This window comes from Rattus norvegicus, chromosome 8 (genome assembly GCF_036323735.1).
Source record: "Rattus norvegicus strain BN/NHsdMcwi chromosome 8, GRCr8, whole genome shotgun sequence".
NCBI lineage: Eukaryota > Metazoa > Chordata > Mammalia > Rodentia > Muridae > Rattus > Rattus norvegicus.
The window spans coordinates 119,450,111-119,470,072 of NC_086026.1; the positions used below are offsets into that span (position 1 = coordinate 119,450,111).

Consider the following 19,962-nt stretch of genomic DNA (forward strand, 5'->3'; position numbering starts at 1 on the left):
AATTTCCCTACTAAAATTCTTTCTAGTAACTGAACGAGGGAGGGACACTGCTGCCTTCAGAGATCAAACAGCTCCAAAGACCCCTAACAGGTCGAGAGAGAGAGAGCCAGACAAGCAGTCTCAAAATAAAGAGAAAAGGAAACGCCGGGGCTCGCTGTCACCACCTTCTTCTGCGTATGAACGGGGAACAAAAAGGCCAGATGACAGGTAAGTGACCAAGTGCGTTGTTCTTATTTGAGCAAATCCAAACAAGTCCCTGGGCCCCATATAGTGAAAAGAGGGACTCAAGCCTGACAGCTTGTCATTTAACACCCACAGTTATGCTGTGGTGCATATTACACACACGCTTTTGGAATTAATATCTTCAGATGAGTAAGTTTAAGATTTTACTGGTAAATTTTAAGACAGATTATTTTAGTAATAAGAGTTTTGCAGTTTGCATTTAATCACATATAAATACTCTTCCCATTTGTTTATCTGTTTTAGACAGGATCGCACCAGGATGCTGTAATGTAGAGCAATCCTGCCTTAGCCTCACGAGTTCTAAGGTGACACATGTTAGCTACTATGCCTGGCTTTTTTATGTGTGTTGAGGACCAAGCTCAGATGTTCCCGCTGGACCATATACTGGATTATTTCTTGGCTCATGTCACATTTTCTTTTCTTCATTTTTCATTTATTTACAAAGAAATAGGTTTTATCCCATTTTAAAATCTGTATTTGTGGTTATGGAACCTGCCTCAGCCCTGAGGAAGAATAGGAGGCAGGTGTCACTACCTGAGACATCTAAGGTCGAGGATGCTGGTGAAAGCACTCACGTGTTGGATTTCCTTGAGCTTTTCTTTGGCGGCCACATTCCTTTTGTTTGTTATATGGCATCCGGGATTGAGCACAGGGCTTTTTCCGAGGTAGACACACACACTCCCCTGAGCTGTATCTCCCAGCTCAGTTTATTTTAACAATGTGTGTGTCCACACCTTCAGAGGCCTGAAACATTGGCTGTTACAGCTGGAGTTACAGGCAGTTGAGAACTGCCTGATATGAGTGCTGGGACGGAACTACTAAGGCATCTCTCCAGCCCCCTTGTTTTCCTTTATTTGTGTAGTGCCAGATACTGAATTTAAGCAATCTCTGCATAACAACCCTCATTTACTAAACTTTTGAGTGAATTTTAGGCGATGTCAGATGTGGTTAGTGGTTTTTTTCATGAATGACTTACTGTCTTATAAATGTTTTGATGATATCCACGATTGGTAACCTTTTGTGGTATTATTTTCCTTGTAGGTATGATACACCAACTTCTAAAAAGAAAGTACGAATTAAAGACCGAAACAAACTTTCTACAGAGGAGCGCAGGAAGTTGTTTGAACAAGAGGTAGCACAAAGGGAGGCTCAGAAGCAACAGCAACAGATGCAGAACTTGGGGATGACATCACCACTACCCTTTGACTCTCTGGGTTATAATGCCTCTCATCACCCCTTTGCTGGGTACCCACCAGGTTATCCCATGCAAGCCTATGTGGATCCCAGCAACCCTAATGCTGGAAAGGTGCTTCTGCCTACACCTAGCATGGACCCTGTGTGCTCCCCTGCGCCTTATGATCACGCTCAGCCCTTGGTAGGACATTCTACAGAGTCTCTTGCTGCCCCTCCGTCTGTGCCAGTGGTACCACACGGGGCAGCCTCCGTGGAAGTTTCTAGTTCACAGTATGCAGCTCAGAGTGAAAGTGTGGTGCATCAAGACTCCAGTGTCCCTGGAATGCCAGTACAAACTCCAGGCCCAGTCCAAGGACAGAATTACAGTGTCTGGGATTCAAACCAACAGTCTGTCAGTGTACAGCCCCAGTATTCTCCTGCCCAATCTCAAGCAACCATATATTACCAAGGACAGACATGTTCAACTGTCTACGGTGTGACCTCTCCTTATTCACAGACAACTCCTCCAATTGTGCAGGTAATTAATGGTGGAACTTGTATGTTAACATCTGTTAATTCCATGCTAATTAAATCTGGTAGATTGAGAAGCCTTATCTCACTTGAGACGGTAATCTGACATGAAGAAGCAGCCCTGCCACTGGTTATGTTGTTTGTGTCTTGGTGCGGGTGATGAAACCTTGGCCTTGTGCGTACAGTCACCAGACCTTCTCCCAGGACATTATAGCCTAACCTGGGACCCAGTGCTATATCGGTTACATTGGGGTGTGAAGTGTCTAATAACTTAAGATAGTAGTTTGTCACAGTTTCCATGAGTAAGGAATTTAGAAGCAACGTACCTTGATAGAGTCAAGCCATTTTCTTGGATTGTAGTCAGATGGAGGATTTACTTTGCACCTTATTCACAACCGAGGCTTCCCAGGAGGGCTACCCACAGTTCCTATTACTTTGCTATATTCTGTTCTGCCTAAGAGTGTGCATACCAGGTGGTGGTAATCACTGGAGAGCCATTGTGAGGGCTTTAACACTATAAACTATAATGAAAATATACTTAGGAATTCTTGGTTTACTTTACATATCTTTTGTTTTGTTTGTTTGTTTGTTTGTTTGTTTGAGACAGTTTCTCTGTAGTAGTCTTGACTGCTCTGGAACTTCTTCTGTAGACCAGGCTGCCCTCAAACTCAAGAGATCCACCTACCTCTGCCTCCCAAGTTCTGGGATTAAAGGCATGCGCCACCATTGCCCAGCTACTTTAGGTCTCCTGAGTAGTAGATAAGTGGATTCTCTCCCCTCTTTGAATTCGTTGATCAGAAGTGATGTGGGGTTGAGTAATGAGAAACATGTAGCATGGTGGTTGGTGTTTATTTTGACTCTCAACTCTTAATTAATATATTTTTGGAAAAGATGAATATATTCTTGAGTCTTTGTTTCCTCATGTGTAAAATGGCAAAATGCCTTAAAATAGTTTAATTTTTTTGCATTAAGATAGTATTAATGATGAATTTTAAAATCTTTAGTTATAGTTATTATGCATTTATCTTACTGCTAAAGGAAATGTTAACATGAATTTGCTGTGAAGTGTAGCTAAGTCATGTTCATCTGTTATCTGGCCAGAGATAACGCTCTCTAGTAAGTGGCCAAAAAGCTCTGTGATGTTTAAACCCTGCTATCTCCCATAACAACAGATGTGAGATATGGAGAATTAGAAGTTGTGATACTCATAATGATACAGTAATATGTGATGTGTAAAAAATTAAATTTGTAGTAAACTTTAAAATTCCTGCATGTGGCTGCAAAGGTGGCCAGCGGCTCAGAGCACTTGCTGAGTACCTAGGAGACCTGAGTTTGGTTCCCAGCACTCTTGTCAGACAGCCAGCTTAGTGGCATCAGTGCTAATGTATCTGACGCCAAATCTTTAGAATTCCGGAATGGTGAACCTTAGTTAGATATCTTGTCGGGCAAATTTTTATGAGCATGGCATCACTAAGGATCAAAGAATTAGCTTCCAAAATACTAAGTCCTTCCTGCTCCCATTGTGTGCTTGTGTGCTTGCCTTCCTGTTTTTTCTAGAAATAACATTTCCCCTGGGAACTGTTGGGGCTTGTTTTGGGTTTTGGGGGGGGGGGGTTGTTTTTTTGTTTGGTTTTGTTTTCTCTAAATTGGTGTTTGGGTTTAGAATGGATGTACATGCTTATAATCCCAGCATGGTGGGAATCTGAGACAGAAGGATAATGAGTTCAAGGCCAGACTGGACCACGTAGTGAGATCCTTATTTTCAAAGAGCTGGGAGTAGGACATTTGTTTTGATTTGGCCTTTAAAATACTTTGTAAAGTTGATATTAAATGCTTTCAATTCAAATTATTTTGAATGGTTATAAACTCCACTCTGTAGGAAATAAATTAAAATTACAGATTCTGGGAGGATTTAATTTATTCTGAGTACTGTAAAAATACTTTAACATGGTCTAGTAGAGTAATATCTGATATAATAATCTAAATGGATCACTTTGGTTGCTCTGGCAAAGAAAATAATGAAAGTTAAGGGCAAAGATTGTTGAGTAATCTACTCAGGAGAATACAGTTAGTTTAGTTGTACATGATATCCACGTGAAAGAATATATAAAGACAAAGCTAGCAGAGTTTGCTAATTAATTAAATTGGGAAGGCAAGCCAGGTTTTCTTTTTCCTTTTCTTTTCTTTTTTTTAAAAACATTCTCTGCACTGTCTGGCGGTTGGCTGGGCTACAAAAGATCCAGTTAACTGGTTTACTGCCTCTAGTTACTCCATAACAGTAAGCTGAAGTCAGGACTGCCAGCGTGTAAAAATGCGCCTGTATACATAGTATAACATTGATAATCTTTTGCTGCTGGTAACTTCTATTTTTGTTGACTTCCGATTATTTTCTGGGTGTATATATTAAGTTTTTTAAAAAGTCCTTTTTATAGCATATTTCCTATTTTACTCTGGTTTGGGATCTGAGCCCAGGCTGACTCCAATAAGTACTTTCTGATGAGGGGCATTCTCATTGAAAGTTCAATCTCTATTATTAACCTATGGTTTTAAATATCAGGTTATATCCCATTCTGTTCAAGGAAAGTTTGGATTCACATTTACAAAGAGGCAGAGAATAATAGTACATATAGGAAATGACCCAAGGACCATTGCCAGTGGAAAACTGAGCCCCATCTCAGGGGAAAATGTTAACTGGGAACACTTCGTTTGTTAGACTGTCTATGTTTTCTTCTTTGCTCCTAAGTGTGGAATTTAAGCTATACATTTGGATACTTAAGACGGCTTTAAAAACATTGATACTAACTACCTGAGGATTATTTCTTAGAAGCTGGATGAATTCTTATGGCTAGTTTTCTTATTAATGCTCCATTGCCTCTGTCTCCTGAGTGCTGGAATTAAAGGCCCAGCTCTTAGGAGACTCTACATGTGAGCAGATACCTGCATCTGATGCCATTAGAGCAGGGTGTTCTGGATTCATTTCTTGTATAAATCAGTGTACATTATGAATTTTAGGTTCATTATATTCTGCTATCTTTGTAGAAATTTTATGTTACCAAAAGCTTAAAAACAAGAATTGAATATTAGTATTTGATTATCTTACACCGTGAATCACTGCTGTTGCCCTTACTGTGTCAAAATAACCTGTTAATATTACTAGTTGGTAACAAAGGACCTCACTGAAGTTGCATGTGATGTATGTTCTTATAATTCGGGACTTATAAAAGACTGAGGCAGGTTTCTTTTATAAGTTCAAAGCCAGACTTTTTTTTTTTTTTTTAATAAAAAGTTGGAGAATATTTCCCAAAAAGAGCAGAATGGACAGTGAGAAAGTATGTGTGTGTGTAATGTGTGTGTCTAGTATATCTGCGTATTTAGATCCCTGAAGTAGCACTTGTCACTATAGTTTCCCCGAGAGTTAGACAGTTTCTATGAATTAAAAAAAGAGACGGGTTTGTGTATTCTCTTGTGTGCCAATGCATTGAGGTGAGATTGAAATTCGTGTTATTTGGTGACATACATCTTTAATCCCAGCACTCAGAAGGCAGAGGCAGGAGAGTGAGTTCAAGGCTAGCCAGAGCTACATAATGAAACTCTTATCTCAAAAAACCAACCAAACAGAAAACCAAAAAGTTTCATGTTTGAAACAAAAGTTCTGTATCTCTTTTAACCAAAATATTCATATAAGAAGTATCTTCTTAAAGCTTATGTCATATTGGAAGTCAGTTACTGTTTCACATAATATGATCCAGAGAAATAATAAGTTATGACTTTGTTTTATCTTCTAGAGTTATGCCCAGCCAAGTCTTCAGTATATCCAGGGACAGCAGATTTTCACAGCTCACCCACAAGGAGTGGTGGTACAGCCAGCTGCAGCCGTGACTACAATAGTTGCACCAGGGCAGCCTCAGCCCTTACAGCCAGTAAGAAGTGTTTCACTTGTTAACTCTCCCATTGGCTGTATATGTCTTTACAAAAACATTTTCCCGATATTTTTTGTAATTTATATGGCCACTCATTTTACCTGGCTACCGTGAAGTGTCAACATATTTTGTGAAATTACTGTCACATGTATCGGGTGGGATCCTTCTGGTTATTAGCCCTGAATAATCTTATATTTTTGTTATTAACTTTTAAAGTAGTAATTTTTCTAGACACAAGGCAGAGAATGATGGTATGTATAACTATAGTCCCAATACTCTGGAGGCAGGATGATCATGAGTTCAAGACCAGCCTGGACTACATAAGTGAGTTGAAGGGCATACTGGGTGTCATAGCCAGAATCCTGTCTTAAAAGAACTAATTTTGACCTAGTGAGCTAACTTCATAATGTCCTTGCTATGCAGGCTTGACAGCCAGAAGAAGGCATCAGTTCTCATCACAGATGGTTGTGAGCCACCATGTGGCTGCTGGGAATTGAATTCAGGACCTCTGGAAGAGCAGTCGATGCTCTTAACCACTGAGCCATCTCTCCAGTCACTTGCTCCTTTTCAATATAGATATGAATATGACTGATTACTAATAACCACACAATAATAGGCTGTCTTGAAATCTCTGTGAAGGCCATTAATCCAAAAGTCTTCAGTATAGCCTCAGGCAGGTTTTTAGGACAAGAATAGAAAGCAGCAGCACCCCCTTTACCCCCCCCCCCAAAATGGTCTCTAGGCCACCTAATTTTCTTCTTTGAAACCTCTTAAGCCAGGCAGTCGTCATCTGCATGGCTCTTATCGCCCTGTCTCTGCTCCTATAGCATGTCCCATTAAGCCCTGCTTAAAGTATTCACAAAGTCCACATTGCACCAAGAAGCAGCTTGGTCAAAGCCTGTCATAGCAATACCCTGCTCCTTGGTACCAACTTCTATCTTAGTCAATGTTTTGTGTTTTATTGCAATGAAGAGATACCATAATCAAGGTGGCTTTTATAAAAGCATTTAATTCGGGGCTGCCTTACAATTTCAGGGGTTTAGTCCATTATCACAATGGCAGGAGAACATTGTGGCATACATGGTGCTGGAACAGTAGCTAAAAGCTACATCTTGAGCTGCAGGCTGAGAGGGAAACACTGAGCTAGGCATGGACCTTTGAAACCCCAGGGTCCTTTACCCTCCAACACAGCTGTACCTTGTAAGCAGTCAAAAGATGCAGGCCTGTGGGGACCATTCATATTCAAACCACAGTACTTTGAATCATGTTCAAAGTAGTCAAACTTCAGCTTCATTTAAAAAAAAAAAAAAAAAAAAAAAAACCAAAACACCGATAAACTTGTTGAGGCGGCTTGTGCCTGTTGCTGTGTTTTATTAAAATAGAGAAGCCATCTGTTTGGATGTGCAGTCGTGTGTGTGTGTGGGGGTGCCTCTGTGGGCAGGTGCTGAGGCACCCCTTCTCCCTGAGGGGCCAGCCCCACAGCTGTATAGTATAGAATAGAGTTTATTCAGGGCATGGGGAGGGTGTTGAGAGGGTAGTAGCCAGATAAAGGCAGAGAGAGAGTAGAATTGAGTAGAGGCTGGCCATGAGCACGTGGAGAGAGGGGAAGCAGGAGAAAGGGGACAGTGGAAAAGTAAGAGAGCAAGAGAGCCGGGAGGGAGCGGGTAGCCCCTTTATAGTGAGTCAGGCATACTTGGCTGTTGCCTGGTAACTGTGGGGTGGAGCCCAGACTAAATGCCAACACCTACAATCTAGCACTTGCCTCAGGAGAGTTGTTTGATACATGTTTGAGGTAAGTAGTGAGTTCTAGGTCAAACCTTGTCTCAGAAAGAAAAATAAGGTATTTAAGGATTTGATTTGAGGAAGGATCAGTAATGTAATAGTCACGAATAACTGGAGTGATCTTAAGGGACATAGAAGCTCGGTGGGGAAAGGTAATTTTACTTGACTGCATAGACCTGTGGGATTAAGGAAAGGACTCTTAAGCTTGGTCTAAACTTTCAGCTACACTAAGTTGGGTGGGGATAAACTAAAGAATGTACAGACTGGGAGTGTTCAAAGATGCACAATTGTTTAAAAGTGAAAGCGTTTCATGTGGATCTGGAGTCTCGGGTCCTTCCGTAACACGAAGATAGAGCTGAAAATTATTCCTTATGATTTTACACAAGGAACACTGAAAGATAGTTCTGGGGACTGAAGATCTAAGATAAAGGTGACAGCAAAATCAGGTTTTCCTGAGAGCCTCTCTGCTTGTCTTGCAGAAGTGTCCTTACATACTCTTCTGTGAGCTTCCTCTTGTCGTGTTGTTGTTTTCATGGTGCTTTTGACCTCATCGGGCCTTAATTACCTCTGTGAAGGCTCTCTGTCTCCCACCAAGGTCACATTGGCATTGGGGCTTCAACACATGGATTTTGGGGAAACACTTTGGTCAGTTACAGTGATTGTTAGGGTTTTGAAGTATAGCATTGCTGGAAATTAACTTGGTGGTTAAAAGTATAGTTAAGAAAAAAATAGCTGAAATTTCATAACTATTTTAAGAAAAGTACAGAAAAAAAGTACAATAGATAAAATGCTACCATCCTGCTTCCCAGGTTTATGTCTGTCTGTGTCTAGTGCCACACAGAGTAAATACAAGAAGCATCAGACCTCCCAGAACCAGAAAGTTGTTAGCTACTGTGTGGGGACTGGACATCGAACCCAGTTCTTCTACAAGAAAACAAGTGCTCTTAGCCACTGAGCTCCAGTATGGAGTTCTATAAGCCCGTAGCTTTGGCTTTTTGTCGTCGTATTCAATGACATTGTATTTGATTTGTGTTAAAACTGGTAAATGTTGGTCTACGTAATGAGTTGTTAAATATTATTACGATGGGATATCCTCAGTTGTGGCTTGGGGAGGTCCTTTCATGTGTCCTGTCTTGTTAACTATTTCCATAAGTATACCTTTCCTTTATCCTTTTTAAGGGAAACTAGAAGTTGGCATTTTGCCCTATTACATATTGAAAGAAATATCACTGAACAAAAATGTATTTGTGTATTTTTTAGCCTGAAATGGTTGTAACAAATAATCTACTGGATCTGCCACCGCCCTCCCCTCCAAAACCAAAAACGATTGTTTTACCTCCCAACTGGAAGACAGCCCGAGATCCTGAAGGGAAGATCTATTACTACCACGTAATCACGAGGTAAGAGGTTTCACTGGGTATCCCACATCTGATTTTAACCTGGTCAGTAAGCTGCCAGCATGAAATTTGGTATTTATTGAGTTCTCACTGACCTAAAGTTGCACTACTGAATTTCTAGAATCCCATGTGGGTAAGAAAGTATGGGTGGTGCCAGGTCACATGTGTTTGAGGGGCGTGTGCAAGCATAGCCACTCAAAGTCAATCTGTGGTGGTGTTCCTCAGGAATCACCCGCCAAGTGTTTTGTTTGCTTTTGAGGCTTGATGACCAGGCTGTCTTGGGAGTCGTCAAGCTCCAGATACCCACCTACCTTTTTTCTAGTGCTGGTATTCCAAGCATGGCACAGAACAGGTTTTTATGAGGGTTCATGGGATTGAACTCAGGTTCTCTTGCTTATGCATTGAATACTTTGCCAACCGAGCCATCTCCCTGTGTGTGTGCCCTTTGTTCCTTTTGAGATGGATTCATGCAGCCCAGGCCAGCTTCGAGTGCCTGATCCTCCTTCCTCTGTCTCAAGTGCTGGAACTGGAAGTGTGCATTGCCACGCCCAGCTTCAGAGTCCCATCTGAAAGCGCATGTCAGACTTAGTCTTTACCCTTTTACATGCTTCGGTATATCTTCCCATTGCATTTATTAGAGTGTGTGTGTGCGCGTGTGCGTGTGTACATATGACTGCATGCATGCCCAGTGTCCTATGTCCTGCATGTAAGTGTCAGAGGACAACTTGGAGGAGTTTGTTTTAATTTTATTTTATGTGCATTGGTGTTTTGTCTGCATGTATGTATATCTGTGTGAGGGCATCAGAACCCCTGTAACTGGAGTTACAATCAGTTGTGAGTTGCCATGTGGTTGCTGGGAATTGAACTTGGAGCCTCTGGAAGAGCCAGCCATCAGTGCTCTCAGTGACTGAGCCATCTCTCCAGCACTGCACCTGTTTTGTTTTGTTTCTTTGTTTTGTTTTTGTTTCTTATGTGAGTTCCAAGGACTGAATTCCAAGGTCATTAGGCTTGTTTGAAAAGTAACTCCCCCTCAGCATCCCCACAGCTACTTTAACTATTGCCTTCATTGATTCTCTGTGATAGCTGACTGCTGACTCTTGGCTGTGAATACCCTCACTACAAGTCTAACTTAAAATCAAGCCAGGTGTGGTGGTCCACGCCTTTTAACCCCAGCACTTGGGAAGGAAGTAGAGGTACATAGAGGTGTTCTCTCCACATAGAGAGTGTCAGGCCAGCCAGGGTGATACAGTGAGCCTCTGTCTTAAATTTTTTTTATTTTGCTTCAAGTACACAGTAGGTATAGTAATTACTGATCTCTCTGTCTGCTCCATGTATTTTTTCAACCCAGGAAATGTCTAGTGCACTGAGCTGTTTGAAATGCTGTGTTTGTTTTCTTCCTGTTGTCAGTGCCAGCCAGCCATTGCTGAGGAGAAGCTCTCAGAATACCTCAGTCTTATAGTTCCGACTTACCTATGTTCTTGCATATTGTGTCGTTTAAACTCTATGCCAGGCCTGTCTGTTTTTTACCCATGACAGCTTGGCTGTTCTTCCCTTTTTCTAGACAGACTCAGTGGGATCCTCCTACCTGGGAAAGCCCAGGAGATGATGCCAGCCTTGAGCATGAAGCTGAGATGGACCTGGGAACCCCAACCTATGATGAAAACCCCATGAAGGTGAGTGTAGTTCCATACCTGTCGTTTGAGCAGCTTTGTCCTTCATTCAGTGAGATTAGTAATCATGTAGTTCTGGGGTTTGTTCTCTTTCTTTGGAAAAACATGTCAAAGTTCAGAGGTTGAGAGATGGCTCAGCAGTTAAGAGGCTTTTCCTCCAGAGGGTCCAGGTTCAATTTCCAGTCCTACATGGCAGGTTACAACTGTCTATAACTCCAATTTCAGGTGATCTGATTCCCTTACATAAATATACATACAGGCAAAATACCAATGCCCATGAAATTTAAAAAAAAACAAACAAACAAACAAACAAACAAACAAAAAACACATGTCAAAGTTCTGTTCTGCTGTATTAGAGGAGAGATGGAAGCCAAAGGGAAAGGCCATTTTTAGACATTTGAGGACTCAGATGCACACCGACTTCCTATGCACCTAGGGAATATATTTAGGAGAAAATGTGAGGCCCCCATGGCAATTATACAACAATACTCCTTTATAAATTTTAATAGATTAGCTCTTTTCTTCTTGATAGTGAGTTGTATACATGGTTTCTTTTTATTTGTACTTTTTTAAAGCATAAACTGTCTAGCCCAGGCTGTCCCTCACCCAGTGATCTTGCTGTCCCAGTGTTGGGATTATAAGCATGTGCCAGCATTCTGCTTGGTTTGACTCTTTAAATTGGGTACTATGATGGACATTGTAGTTCTGATGCTGGTTAGATCTGGAATGAGTTTAAACTGGTTCTGTTAAAATGCATCAAAGGGTCATGGAGATGTCACAGTGGATGAAGTTCTTGCTGCACAAGCCTCGGTCCCTCGACACTCCTACAGTATGATGGGGAGACCAGAAAGGGAGAGTGTCCCAGAAGTTCCTGGGCCAGCGAGGCTAGAGTGTGTAGCATACTGGCAAGAGATAATAATAGAGAACCCTGCCTCAGGAAAAAAATGAAAACCATTGGTTATGTGGTATGCCCGTATTCAAACGCACACCATGAACACAGGTGAATAGTGAATGGACGGACGAGTCTCACCGAGGAGCCAGAGTGGTGGCTCACACCTGCCGTTATTAACTAGGAGGGTTGCAAATTCAAGGCTAGCCTTAACTGTCCAGCAAGATCCTGTTGGAAGAGAACAGAATTGGCAAGGACTGCTAGTCAGGGGCTCCGTGGGGGAGGCTTGCACTTCTAAGGCAGGTGGTCTGTCTGATCCCTGGGAGCCACCCTCGAAGGAGGGAATTAACAGTCAGAAGTTGTCTCTGGCTTTCAAGTGCATACTGTGTGCCCCTACACAAATTAAAAATAATAGCAACAACAACAAAAGAACACCTTGTGATTCTCAAAGAGAATAAAACTGCTGTTGGGCAGAAGATACTATGGAAATGCTAGAAAAAAGAAAACAGGGAAAATTTTACTCTTCATTTCTTCCTCTGATGAGATAGTTACTGAGGTTAGAGGTGATTTAAATATGAAACAAGTACTTGCTTGTTTATAAGGAATTATCCTTATTTATCAGTAAGACTAAATTATCTCCAGGGATGAGTTTTTTTGTTTTTTGTTTTTTTTTTTTTTTTTTTGGAGCTGGGGACCGAACCCAGGGCCTTGCGGTTGCTAGGCAAGGGCTCTACCACTGAGCCAAATCCCCAACCCCCAGGGATGAGTTTCTTAAATCAGAAGTCAGTCATTCTGTGTGTTTTAAAACCTGAGGATTTTAGTTTTTCTTAAGGACATAAAAGGAGGTCTTAACTTATTAAGGATGGGTCAAAAGGGGGAGAAAGAAGAAGAAAGAGTGGGAGTGAAAAGCACGTGGGAATGGATCCATTTTTTAAAGTATTTAATGTATATGAGCACCCTGTCGCTGTCTTCAGACACACCCAGAGGAGGGCATGGGATCCCATTACAGATGGTTGTGAGCCACCATGTGGTTGCTGGGAATTGAACTCAGAATCTCTGGAAGAGCAGTCAGTGCTCTTAACCGCTGAGCCATCTCTCCAGCCCAGATCCATTCCTCTTATGTGTCATTAATTCTCCTAGGAATGTCTTGACTTCTGCACTGTGTACTATAGCAGGCGTCTCACGGTGTGACCCTGGCTGCCCTGGGGCTCCTTTTGTAGACAGTGATCTCTGTGCTTCTGCTTCCCACCGGGTTTATGGGCGTATGTCACTAGGCCAGACTGAACTGAAGTTCTCACTTGTTAGGTATCCTCCATGTGAACCAAGGCTTTGGGGGAGGACCTTGGTATTTAAGAATACAGAGGAATCCTGAGGTCTAAACTTGAGAACCGTTGTAGGATTTGCAGCATGCATATGCCTCACAACAGGCTTCCGTCTTTCACTTTAACACATCCTGTGATAATTAGCACATAACTTAGCTTTTTCTGGGAGTGTAACTGTTCGTTATGTTTTTCATTTATTTTCTCACGTTAGTGAACCCCAAAACACATCACTACGTTTCATTTTAAACTGTTACTGGTAGGCTACAGCTGGGGTTAGGATTCAGCTGGGCTAGGAGAGAGGTACGCATCATTAGTCGGGCAGATATTCAGTATGCGACAGTGTAGACTTGATTCTTGCACCCATATCCACAGCAGTAAGCACAGAAAGTTTGATAAGGTGTTACAAAAAAGAAACCTTTATTTAGGGAGGTTCTGCTTTAATCCACTATTTCGCATTTTCAGTAGATCATTCTTTGGTGTAGAATTTTGTTTCCATCTTTGGTTTGATCGATCGATGGATCGATTGATTTTGAGACATGGTTTCTCTGTCTAGTCCTGGTTTGGAAATCACTTTGTAGACCAGACTGGCTACTTGGGAGCTACCACCACTCTGCTCGAATCATTTTCTTTTCTCTTGAAGAATTTCATTCAATATTTCAGGTCTACTGGTGATGAAGTTTTTGAGCTTGTTTTATCTGGAAAAAGAAAAAAATCTTATCCCTTTAAAAAATACTGAGTAGGCCAGGCATGTTGCTGCATGCACTGGGGAGGCAGAGACAGACGGATCATGAATGTGAGGCCAGCCTAGTCTACAGAGTAAGCCAGGGCAGTCAGGGCGAGACAGAGAAACCCTGTCTTTAAAAGAGCCCAAGTAACCAGTTCTATTTTGGTACAACAAAATTGAGCAGATCAAACAGGGAAAAAAATGAGATTCCACCGTTCTCCTATTCCTCCATCATGTGTACACACACAGTCCCAGAGAGCTATACATTGAGGGTTTCCTTGTCTTCATGGTTTGGTGTTTGTTTCACTTTTGTATCGAATAACACTCCATTGTGTGATTTACCACTGTTTGCCCAGTTACTGCTGAATTTTCGTGTAAACACCAAGGAACATAGGAATGTGTTTTTAGACTCTTACTTGAAAGGTATTGTCACTGGATATAGAATTCTATTTTCGCCTATCCTATCCTATCCTATCCTATCCTATCCTATCCTATCCTATCCTATCCTATCCTATCCTATCCTATCCTATCCTATCCTATTCATATAGAAGTTTTACCTGCCTGTATGTTTGTATTCCACAAGGCCAAAGGGCGTGTCAGATCTCCCAAAAACTGGAATCACAGATGGTTGTGAGCTGCCATGAAGGTGCTGGGAATCAAACCCAAGCCTTCTGTAAGAGCAGCCAATGCTTTTAACCAATGAGCTGTTTCCCTAGTCCCTTGATACCTGGATGTAGAATTCTAAATTGGTACTTTTTCCTACTTTGGGGAGGAGGGGATTGGAGGGGAGACAGGGTCTTTCTACATAGTCCTGTCTGTCTTGGTACAGTGTAGACAAGGCTGGCCTCTGACTCACAGAGTCTACCTGCCTCTGAGTTCTGGAATTAAAGAGATGTGCCTGGCCTACTTTGCAGTTCTTTTTTCTTTCCTTTTTCTTTTTTTCGGAGCTGGGGACCAAACCCCGGGCCTTGCGCTTGCTAGGCAAGCGCTCTACCACTGAGCTAAATCCCCAACCCCTGCAGTTCTTAAAGGCACTATTCTTTTTTGTTTTGTTTTGTTCGGACAGGGTTTTGCTCTTCACCTACTTATAATTGTTGTGATGAGAAAGATGCATTCCTTTGTTCTTCCTTACATATTAGTTCTTTTCTATATGATTTTCAACAACTTTATTGCTATATACTCCAGCTTTCTTTGTGTTTACCTTTCTTGTGATTGGTTGCACTCTTATGAACCTGAACTGACAATGTTCATCAAACCTGCAAGTATCCAGCTGTTGTTTTTCTAGGCTGTTCTGGTGGCGTGCTGTCCGTTCCCTACGTGTCTCACTTGTATACATGCCATGCCGCCAGACTGCCAGAGTTTTCACAGCCACTGAGTCGTTGTCTTTTTGTTTTCAGTTTGTGTAGTTCCTGTTGTCCTCTCTCTAAAGATTACTGAAGCCAATATTGATAATAGCCAACTTCATCCAGTGGGCTTTCAAGTTTCAAGTACGCTTCTCTTACAACGTTTGCTTTCGTTTTGTTTTAAGACAGGGCTGTCCTAGAATTTAGTGTGTAGAGCAGTCTGGTCTTGAATTCACAAACATGTTGCCTGCTTGTGCCTGTTTGGGTGCTGAGATTTAAGATGTGTACCACCACACGCAGCTGTCTTAGTCTCTGACCCATCATCTTTACATTTTCTTGTGTTTCTAATGTAAAGTCTAGACCAGAGCTTTCTTGGCTCTGTTAACACTTTGCTTAGACATAGCAGCCGAAAAGGCAAGTGCTCGGTGACCCTGGAGCATGAGGGCAAGGTTAGGAGTGGTCAGTCTTTGGATCTTTCTCAGACTGTGATTTCTGAACAGTCCTTCGTCTAGATTGGATAGCTAGAACCCACTTCGGTATATCTCTCTTAGCATTTTACAGTGTAGACAGGAGAAGGGCACTTAGGAGGAAAGTCCTCATACCTTACGTTCCATTTTTATTTCCTTGGTGTCTTGATTTAGACTATATGCCCTTCAGAGCCATACCTTGCACCATCGTAACAAGTTTTGGTCAATTCACAAACCTTGTGTGATACATAGAGGTTGAAAGATAGCTGAAACTGGGTCTTCCTCACTTTCAAGTTCAGCCTGGCATACTGCTGTAGTAGAAGTTGTGCCAAATGCTTTGAAGTGCTCAGTAGTCATCTCCTGAGAATACATATGTCAGAGATAGCACAGGAATAGTGATTTCTGCCTGCACAATTAAGGTCTGAGTATTTGAGACAGGTTTTATAAAATCATAAAAATCATGGAAATAGTAAAAAATCTGGTATATTAAGAATTTGGGTATAGGGGCGGGGCTTCAAAAAAAAGAATTTGGGTATATATGAAATACTGAGCAAGACAGAAACAGAAGAGTAGGATTGGCTGTGAGTTCTTGGTAGTTACTCAGTAAACATCAGGCCTTCCTTGGCTCCTTTTCTGATTATGGTACCAAAATGGCAAACAAAAACACACACCTCAGGAAAGCGTGTCAAGAATAAATTGTCTGAGGTCTGCATGTGATGAACATGCAGGAGGTGAAACTAGGACATGCAGAGGAATCAATCAGATACATGTCTCTATAGTGAAACAGACTTGTTTGACATTGTGCCGGATGAAAGTGCACAGTGTTGGTCTAGCAGAGTAAGGAACTAAGAAGAGGCACAAAAAGACATTTGAGATGTATTATTAAAGTTCAGCAAACTAGGCTGAATATGGTGCTATCTACCCCTTTAATTCCAACACTGAGAAGGCAGAGACAAGCTCTATGAGTTTGAGGCCAGCCTGGTCTCACATCAAGTTCCAGACCAGCCAAAGCTATGTGATGAAGCCCTATCTCAAAAAAAAAAAACAAAAAACAAAAAAACAAAAAACAAAAAAACAAATAAACAAAACAGAGAAGATTAAGGAAAGAAGATGAAGAAGAAGCAACAATGGCCTAGTGTTATCCAGTTTTAGTATAGGTAGAGAAGGTCCATCATTCAGTTAAGTATTAAGAATGGAAAAGAGAGCAACAAGAAATATGACAAATTCATCGTGAAATTTGAGCTTGTTGGGTTCAAGGTAGAAGCTAAGAAAAGTCATTTTAGATACAGAAGTTTAAAAATGAAAGCTTTTATTTTTTGAGCACTCAAAGAGGCAGCTATTTTGGGATCTGAGCCATATCCCTAAAAGGAAGATTGTACAAAATCCTTAAAAAATGGAAACATAAAGTGAGGGGAGCTGGGGGAACCTGCAGTGTTGTCCAACTGTATTTTGATATTATGGGTTAGCAAAGCGAGTAGATAAAGTGACAGGTCATCTGCATGTAGTTAATTAGGGCATAACAAACAATTGGTTATATATTTTATAACTTATACACATTGGTTTAGTGCTTTAGGTAACGGCAATTTCTGTGGTCTTTATCGGTTAATAAGTTAACAACAGACAATTAAGAAAACATTTGGAGAAGTGGGAATAGGTGTTGATTCCTAAGCCTGGAAGCATGAACTCATTTGACCTTACCGGCAAGATGGGAAAGTGTCCTTAAGATGTCTGGATGGACTAAGACAGCTTTTACATCAGATGCTCTTCAGCCAGAGAGAATTTCCTAGCTCCCCTAGGGCCTGGGACCTGGAATGTATTAGTTTCTGCCTGGAGTCTGGAAAGGAAATGGCAGTATAGTACTTAGAATACGTTTCTTTTGCTTGTTCCCAACAAGCTGTTTGAACTTCCTGCAGGATTCAGAGTAGGAATGTGTGTCTCACAACCCAAACTTGGGGCTTCGAGTTCCTCTTCGTTAAGCTTATTGTGTGGCTCTGGTACTCACAGGGAATGTATGCTACAGCAAACTAGGGGAAGATGAACAGTGGGCAAAGAACTCTGGAAAGTGCTGGGTGGTAGTAAAAGGTTTTGATGACTAGACTAAGCACCTATTAGAGCCTTCCTTCTCTGTTTCCCTCCAGTGTGTTCCCTACTCTTGACCATCTTGTACTCTCTTCCATCATCCATCATGTGGTGAGTGTTAAGTCAAACCTTCTTTGAGAACCTCAGAACTGAACCATGTTGACTGCTTGCCCAAGCGAGAGAGAGCAGTGTGTTTGCTTCTGCCTCCTGGATTAACAATGTTCATCTCAAGGTTCCATAGATGTCCCCGTGTTATAAAAAAGAAGTTGCAGATGGTAGGATGTGCAGCCAAGAGGTTTTCCAGTTGTTGATCCTATTTTGTTTTTAGAGTTGGAACAATTTGCAACATGATTTCATACACTATCACTTACCAGTAATGAAAAAGGAACCCACATTTAGAAGATTGTCAGAAACAAGAATGTCTCCATAGAAGTGGTTCCGACTACTCAGTTAGCGTGGCCGCTTATCAGCTAGGGCACAGAGAGGAAGCTCTAGGCCTGCCTTGTACTTGTAGGTGCAGTGTGTGGGTGGAGACCACTGGTTCCTGGTAGGACAAGAACTGTGGGCCCATGGCTATCTAACTCTGCTTTCCTCTGAAACACCATTGCTAGAATTTGGTTCATTAGGGTCCCTTTTCTGTCACTCCCTGCCCTTGATTTTTCTTTCTTTTTTTTTTTTAACAAATTAAGCAAAATTAGCAGCTCTCTCTAGAAGCATCAGTAGAGTGGTGTTTCTGAGAGTAGTAGCAACAGTGTGGCAGCTTCTATGTTCTCAAGGACTTTCTTGGTAGTTAATGTAATATGCAGCCATGTGTGTGTGTTGGAGCACTGAGTCTGAACTCTGTATTCCTGATGACTCTGTGTCTACTTCTAGATCCTTGCTGCCACCAAACACACAGTTTCTCATTCAATAATCTTTTTTATAAATTCACTTTCCATCCTGCTCGCTGCCCGCAAGTGATATTCTATATTTTAAAGGGGATTTAACTAAATTCATGAAAGAAGAGATAGTGGGTGAATTAGCATTCTCTTTCCTTCTTCAGAGCCCATCTCTGTAAACCTAAGCCCTCCTCCCCCTTAAAAGGCACAGAGACGTTTGACTTAATTGTGTCTCGTGTCTAAGAAAGAACAGTTTGCTTTTGTCTTATCCTTCATTTTCTTTGTGAGTCCCAGTCACACAGTAGGCTTCGAAAGCAGATGAACTCCAAGTCCCAGTAACTCGAAGGTGCTGAGACTTTATCTCTTGTTGATTTCAAACAAGGTTTCCTGGGAAGTCAAATGTATTAAAGGTAAAGGCTGACAGCAGGATCAGCTTCTAAAAGCAGCAAGGGCTGGCTTTCTCCCAAGCCCTCCTCCTGCTTATTCTCTGTGTGTTCATCTGACTGTCACTTACTTACACAGGCTTCCACCAGAACTCTCCACTGACTTCATATATCATAGAACCCACATAAGAAAAGGCAAACTGATCATTGCTGAGAACACTTTGCTTTTTATGTACGAGTCCTCACCATAGTCTAGTGATTTTTCTCAAATGTTCGTGAGGCTGCTTTTTCTAAGATATGTTGTCTAGCCTCTCATGAGGTGAGGGCCATTAGGTCCAGTCTGATGTCTTCTGGTGCTAAAGAATTTTTCCTAGGCAATAGGAGTCTATTGTTGGAAATACTAAAATATCCTGTGGAACTTTGGGAAATTGGAAGGATCCCAGATGTTTTCCTGGCAGTAACAAGTGTTGTCTTTGGCTCCAGCTTTGCTTCTTTGCTTGGCATTGGGCTTAAGTAAGTGTTAGTGCCTCAAATGAGTCCCATGCCGTATACACACAGAATGGTTACTAGCTCCTGAATCTTGCTTTCCTAAGAATTCTTAGTCTCTTTTCTGTTTTTATGATTTATCTGATATACAAGCCTGGCATCCTTCATTTGCCCGCATTCCCTATCGGGCTCATCTGCTCAGCAGCAGAAGCGACTGAGTGTCCTCCTCTGAGCTCAGCACACTGTGCTTTGTCCTGGCTAAGGCTCTCCCAGTCTTGCCAAGTTGGATCGAATTAGAAAGTGACTAAAGTGCATTGAATTTCTTTAGCTTTTGTTTGTATTTTATGTGTATGTGTGTTTTTCCTGCTTGTATGTATATATATACTTGTGTGCCTAGGGCTTGTATAGGCCAGAAGGAGGTATCTGATGCTCTGGAACTGGGGTTAACAAATGCTTGTGGGCTGTTATGTGGGTCCTGGGGATCAAACCTGGGTTCTTTAGAAGAGAAGAGCCATCCTTCCAGCCCCTTTTTTTTCTCCCTCCCCACTCCCTCCCTCTCCCCTTCCTCTCCTGTCAGTCGGGTCTTATGTAGATCAGATTACCTTGAACTTGCTAGGTGGCCAAGGATGACCTTGAACCTACTGATTGATCCTCTTGTCTCTACCTCTCAAGTGC

At 41.7% G+C, this 19,962-nt stretch overlaps 1 protein-coding gene across 7 annotated transcripts in view; it reads left to right on the plus strand.

The window, feature by feature from the left end:
- The window catches only part of Setd2 (SET domain containing 2, histone lysine methyltransferase), an 85,657-nt gene that overhangs the window by 59,904 nt on the left and 5,791 nt on the right, over nt 1–19,962 (plus strand). For 3 of the 7 annotated variants that reach the window (XR_010053985.1, XR_010053984.1, XR_010053986.1), the window contains exon 15: nt 27–137. Coding sequence is in view for 4 of the 7 variants with exons in the window: in XM_063265633.1 (XP_063121703.1) it covers nt 27–207; nt 1,285–1,954; nt 5,733–5,867; nt 8,910–9,049; nt 10,608–10,719; nt 17,600–17,617 (1,256 nt within the window). In the remaining 3 variants the exon portion in view is untranslated. Of the gene's footprint in view, nt 1–26; nt 208–1,284; nt 1,955–5,732; nt 5,868–8,909; nt 9,050–10,607; nt 10,720–17,599; nt 17,652–19,962 lie in introns of those variants that run through there. The other 4 variants (NM_001401163.1, XM_039081610.2, XM_063265633.1 and 1 more) reach the window with 3 other exon arrangements.